The 6,000-nt window shown below is 41.4% G+C and overlaps 1 protein-coding gene across 1 annotated transcript in view; it reads left to right on the forward strand.

Moving 5' to 3' along the window:
• The window catches only part of tex264a (testis expressed 264, ER-phagy receptor a), an 89,988-nt gene extending 85,198 nt beyond the window's left edge, over positions 1-4,790 (forward strand). The window contains exon 4 of the mRNA XM_050038677.1: positions 3,357-4,790. Coding sequence (XP_049894634.1) covers positions 3,357-3,748 — 392 coding nt within the window. The 3' untranslated portion in view covers positions 3,749-4,790. The remainder of the gene's footprint in view (positions 1-3,356) is intronic.
• The last annotated feature ends 1,210 nt before the right edge of the window (positions 4,791-6,000 follow it).

The raw sequence follows: 6,000 nt of genomic DNA on the forward strand, positions 1-6,000 counted from the left end.
GCCAATTAGAATCAGGTTAAGGCTGAAGGCATTAGCAGGCTGATCATGTGGGTGAGGAAATCTCCATTGGTTAAGCTAACGGATGTTGTTCATGATGATTTAAGATATGTTTTATGTCCTGCAGACGGCAGCAGCAGAAACATTCCCTCACTGATAGTTAGCTGCACCGTAGCACAATGCAGGAGCATTAGGTGCAAGTAATGCTGTTAACATGGCTATGACTCATCTTTGAGTTCATATGAAAGATCTCCTCTCTCTGTAACAATAATAATCAGGCTCCTCTGAGCTCAGCTGACACACAGACTCCTGATGAGATTTACTGACCAGGTTCAAGCAGGGTTGGTTTCATTATCATAAGGTGACTTAAAGATACAGATCTGATGAATTTTAAGTGACCAAGAGATCAGAATTTCATAACACAAACGTTATATTGCTCAGCTGGATCAAAGGATGGCAGAGAATGAAAATGTGTGTACACACACACACACACACACACACACACACACACACACACACACACACACACAGCTCTACACGCTTGCATCATCTTTGATGAGGTTTATAACAAAGCAAAATGTCAGTGTTAGTTAATGTGTTAAAGCTACAGCTGATGACTTTTATGAAAATAACTTTGGTGAAACTGTCTCTATATCCAAACATTAGTGAATGAGACAGTCTGTGAAAACAATAATCTTCCTCTTCCTCTTCGTGCTGCCTCTAATGGCATTTGCACGAGCGCACCATGGCTGAACAAGAACATCCGAGTCTCTAGCACAGCTGTCAGTCACAGCTCATGCGGTCAAATTAGGCAGCGCTAATCAAATATGAATCAAGATTCTGTTACTGCATTGCTTATTTCTTGCCTCAGATGTGTTCAGAACCATATTTTAGTGAAGTGTGATCAATTCTTACATCCCATTAACAGCACTACAAGGAGGCAGAGGAAGACAGATTATCTGTCTCATGTACTACTGTATGGATGTGGTGACAGTTTCAGCAAATACAACAGAAAATTATTTTTATTAAAGTTACCAACTTCAGCTTCATCCTTTGTTTCTATATGAAAAGAATTATGTTTTTTGCCATGCTAGCAGCGTGGCTCTGAATGGCAACTTCTATCTGGTGGTTGATCGATTCAGATTTCAATATCTCAACAATGAGGTTGACATGTTTGGTTTTAAGTGAAATATCTTAACAGCTACTGGATGGACTGTATGTAAGGCATGTATAGACAGTCATAGTCCTAGGATGAATCCCTTGACTTTTTCACTCGCACTAGCATGATATTGACATTTGTGGTTTTAAGTAAAATAGTATAATAGTATAATATATAATAACTATTGAATGGATTGCCATAAAGTTTGGTACAGATATTCATGGTCCCTAAAGGTAATTTGTAAGAACTTTGGTGATCTTCTGACTTTTTATGTAGCCCCATAATCAGGTCAAAATGTTAATTCGTCCCATACCGTATGTTAGTTTATAACTGAATAGCTTAAAAACCAGTGACATTCCCATCAACGTCAGCTGTACTTTGATTTAAGTGTCAATTAGCCAACATTAGCATGCAAACATGCTCAACTAAGATGGGGAACATGATAACCATTATACCTGCCAAACATCAGCATGTTAGTGTCAGAGCTGGCTCAATTCTCTGACAAACAAACGCAAGAGGGAATGTAACTGCAAATGATATTTATTTAACAAACGTAGTCAACAGAAACTAAGGCTAACAAAACACAACAATCTATATCTGTAATGTGGAATGTCAGCAGTGACTGCGGGTGCATGGCTGTGTGTGTGTGTTGGATGCAAGCTAAAATGAAAAGGGACAATAGGTGAGCTGCAGGGTCAAGCCAGGAATGGGAAGCCAAGAGGGAGACCGGGCGGATTCCACAGGTGTTCATAGCCGGGATATCGTCACTGTGAGCTTGTTAGCTTGCTGACGTTAGCATGTAGCTCTACCTCACAGACCTGCTAGCATGGCTGTAGACCTGCATTACCTCAGCTTTCTGCTCACAGAAAACACTAAGACCACTCAGAAGTTTATTTTAATAGTGTTTTATGTTTCTGGCAATTTCTTTACATGTTGTGTACGGTGGTCGCGAAGGGCAAACGTGCTACAACCGTAACCGACATGTTTCCGTTAGAAGAAACGTGCTCCAGCCTCAAAAACGATGCCAATTCAAAAACATATAAAAATCTTGAACAAATATAACAGAAATAAGTTGTTGATTAAAAGTAGCTATCTGTAGCATCAAAGTCTTTAGCACACTAATGCTGGCTACGCAAATCTGTTGCTCTTTTAAAATATTGCAAAAAAGACTAAGGCAGAGACAGTGGGTAAACCGAGACGCCCCACCTTCATTTCTTGTATCTGTGTCATGTGGGTTTCGCCACTGCCCCGCCCCTCTAGGAGACGGTCCTGGTTCCATTCATTCCAATGGGAAAAGTGAACAAGAGTACAGGTTAAGACCATTCCCCTTGTCCCATGGTCACTGACGTAACCATATATATTGGACCCATTTCCCATTTGTCTTGGTTTTAGCAACATACACTCATGAAATCTGACAACAACTGACGTGATCTTACACATAAAAATGAGCGGCACAATAAGGAGCAAACATTAAATTTGTACTGTATAGTGTGGTATTGCTTTGAATCTGATTTAATCCATCTACACGGTGTTTACTGCACTTCCAAAGGGAGGTCAGGGGATGCGGTGTAGAGACGACCATGCCAACTTAGGAGACTGGAAGTGTACCATTTTGTTCCACTGGTGCAGCTTGTAGTTGGGTATTATAGAGTATCTTTGACTAAAGCCAGATGTAAAAAGGAATACATACCTTTTTATGTGGCATCTTTACTCCATTTCTCTTCACGCTTCAACGACAAACACACTCATTCATTTGGTCATCTCTCTTTGGAGTCCAAAATCAAGCTGCTCCACCTCTTGCTCCACCTAGAGGAAATTTTCATTATGTTAACTGGATATGCAGTGTTTTTCTGTCCCATTTGTTGTGAGGGTTGCTGTAGCCATGTTGTACATAGCAATGTTTACCCAAACATCCAAATAGCCATGTCCAAGCATATCTCTAATGAAGGGTAAACATGTAGGAAATGCAATAACCATTATAGGGTATTTACTGTAAAACTGTATTTTTCAGTGTGCTCTTCTACATTGTGGAGGTAGCAGTGCCTTCTTTACAGTCCCACCCAGGGGAATCCAGCACTAAATAAATTAGCACACAAACACCTGTAGTTCACTCTAATTGAGTTTCCTTGCCTGTAATCATTTTAGTGTGTATTTGCCCACTCACAGAGCCTATTTTATCCGTCTCTCTCCATTGTTTCAGGTGCAGACTCCCACAGCGATGTGAGTTCAGTGAGCGGCGGCGTGCCGTGGGACAGCAGAGAGACATCCCTGGCTGCTTCCACAGCCGCCTCCCTGGCATCTTCCCTGCCTCTGAGGGACGTAATGGATGCAAATGAAGACACTAAGCACAGGGACAACAGCGAGAGAGGCTCGAACGAGTCTATGGGCAGCGGCTCGTCCTTTGAAGAGCTTGACATGGATCAGGAGGAGCAGGAGGCGGGAGAGGAGAGGGGGGAGAAGGGAGATGGAGAAGAGAGGGAAGAGAAGGGAGATGGAGAAGAGGCGGAGGTCCCTGAGGGTGAAGACGGAGCTAGAGAAGCAGTTGAACTGATGGCTGAGAAGAAGGAGCCCGTAGGGGACGGAGAGGAGTAGGGAGGATGCCGAAGAGATAAGAGATGAGGCCATGTAACACTGGCATGCTAGAGAGTTTCTCAGTTGTTGCTGGTTATCTGTCATGTAATCTTGTTGGTGGATCTAAAGCTGTTCATGCCATGACCAACATGCCGTATTTCTGCGCCTTCTAATTCTCTTTTTGAAGCCTGTACTTTTTGTTAAACTGTAATCTCCTTTTTTAAAATATAATTCCTGATCCTATATTTAAACTCTGTCAGGATAGAACAACAGACAGCCCCATTTGCTTATGTCTTCTTGAGCAATTTTCTCTGCACATGTGCAGCAAATGAGAGGCACAGTTTGTTCAACTTTATATTTCATTTCGAAGTGTAATCCTTCGTGTATACCCACCATTCCTATTCAGATTAGAAATGACACTTAAGTTAAAGATTAACATCAAAGGAAAGACACTGACGCCAGATATCCTGGAACATCGTACAGCATCTTTGCCCCCATGTGTGACAGTTGATATTGTGCCCCACTTTCAAGGTCATGTCCCGAGGAATTTTTATGTAACGTGTTGGTGTGCATTAACCGACTTTGGTGTCTTGATATACAGTAGCAATGGGGTGAAAATGTGAAGAAGCTAATGCTGTAGAAATTCTGACGGACCTATTCCAGTGTGTTTCTTTTCCAATTTGGGGAAAGTGCTAAAACCTGAGGCAAAAAAAAACAACTTTCATCAACACCAGTAATGTAACATCAGCGACGCCTCCCAGTCACAGAGACTAGGATTTAAAATGCAATTCAAAGATGTTAACTTTTCCCCTTGGATACTGTACAGAACATTTTATTGTCACCCTGCGCTCAGATAATTGCTTTCTAATGTAATGTTCTCTTCTATAGTTGGTTTGTCACACCATTCCACAGTTCTGTTCGTAGCCAAAAATTCACTCACTTCCAGAGACTATTTGTGATATGCTCGTTGGTTGAAATTGTTGGTGCTGTGAGACACTGGAAGTAATGTAGAGCACATCGCCATGGTTGTGTCTTTCTGTCTGTAATAAAGTTTTCAAATGAAGAGTTGCGGTGACAGGAGTGCATAGATTTCATTGTACACACAGAAAAATATAACCCCTATTCTATATAGATGTCTCTTTGGAAATAACCTCAGTTTTAAGTTTTAATCCAAAGCCACATCATTAGCGCTCCACTCTGAGGACACTTCTTATTCATATTTATTCGTCTGTATCCCAACAGAGACCGGGAGATGTAACAAAGTGTGGGTGGCACTGGGACACACTGTTGTTTAGAAGTTGGTGCCTAATAACTTATTAAGCTCTCTCTTAAACACTAACTGCTTTCATGGTTTCACACTGTAATGACTGCCTCTTGCCGCTGCTTGTGGAGAGGCAGGGAATTAAAAAGCTGAATAAAAGAGAAAACTGCTCAAGAAAGAGCCAATAATGGCATAATTTACCTTTCAGTGCAAGTTGAAAAAAAATTAAGTAAAGCTGTTCCAAGATATTCTCGAGGGAGCAATTTCCCCTGGCACACTTCAAATATTTCATCAATGTGCACAAACTATTACAAATGTGGTTGCCTCTTGGGAAGCACAAACACTCTTAAAAAGATTATTACAAAATGTTATTGTTTCTGAATTCTGTCACTTTAGCGGGAGCTGCGTTAATCTGAGCAGCATTTGAATGAGAGGTTTGGCATTTGTGCCACAGTTTATTTAATCAGCTGTGAGTACAGCACAAGAGGAAGAATAGGCTCCGGCAGACTATTGATATTTGATGGACACACGTGTTCTTTAGTCAGTGGTCCTTAATGAGCATCGTGACCTATAAGTGCAAATGTTTTCATTCCAATCCAGCCCCATAGTAGGCACAGTAATTTTACTGATTAATCAGCCAGAGAGAGGAAAGGTCCTTGCTCCTGCTCGGCCCAATATAACAGTGGATTTTGGCTCATCACACATACATCATGTAGCACAGTTATAGCAAATGATAGGTTTGAGGACACCAATCTAGTTTTATATATCACCTGTGGACTGTCAAACACAGTATATATCATATATGCTATGTGTTTATGTAGAAAGACCATTATCTGATACATGTTGGTGTCAGAGTGAGCATCCACTAATCCGAATGTTGGCGGTTCAATCCCTGTATCTTTTTTTTTTTTTTTTAAGATATTTTTGGGGGCATTTTTAGCCTTTATTTGATAGGACAGACAAGCGTGACGGGGGGGGGGGGGGGAGGGAGGGAGTGACATGAGCATGGGGC

The sequence above is a fragment of the Epinephelus moara genome, chromosome 24 (genome assembly GCF_006386435.1).
Source record: "Epinephelus moara isolate mb chromosome 24, YSFRI_EMoa_1.0, whole genome shotgun sequence".
Classification (NCBI taxonomy): domain Eukaryota; kingdom Metazoa; phylum Chordata; class Actinopteri; order Perciformes; family Serranidae; genus Epinephelus; species Epinephelus moara.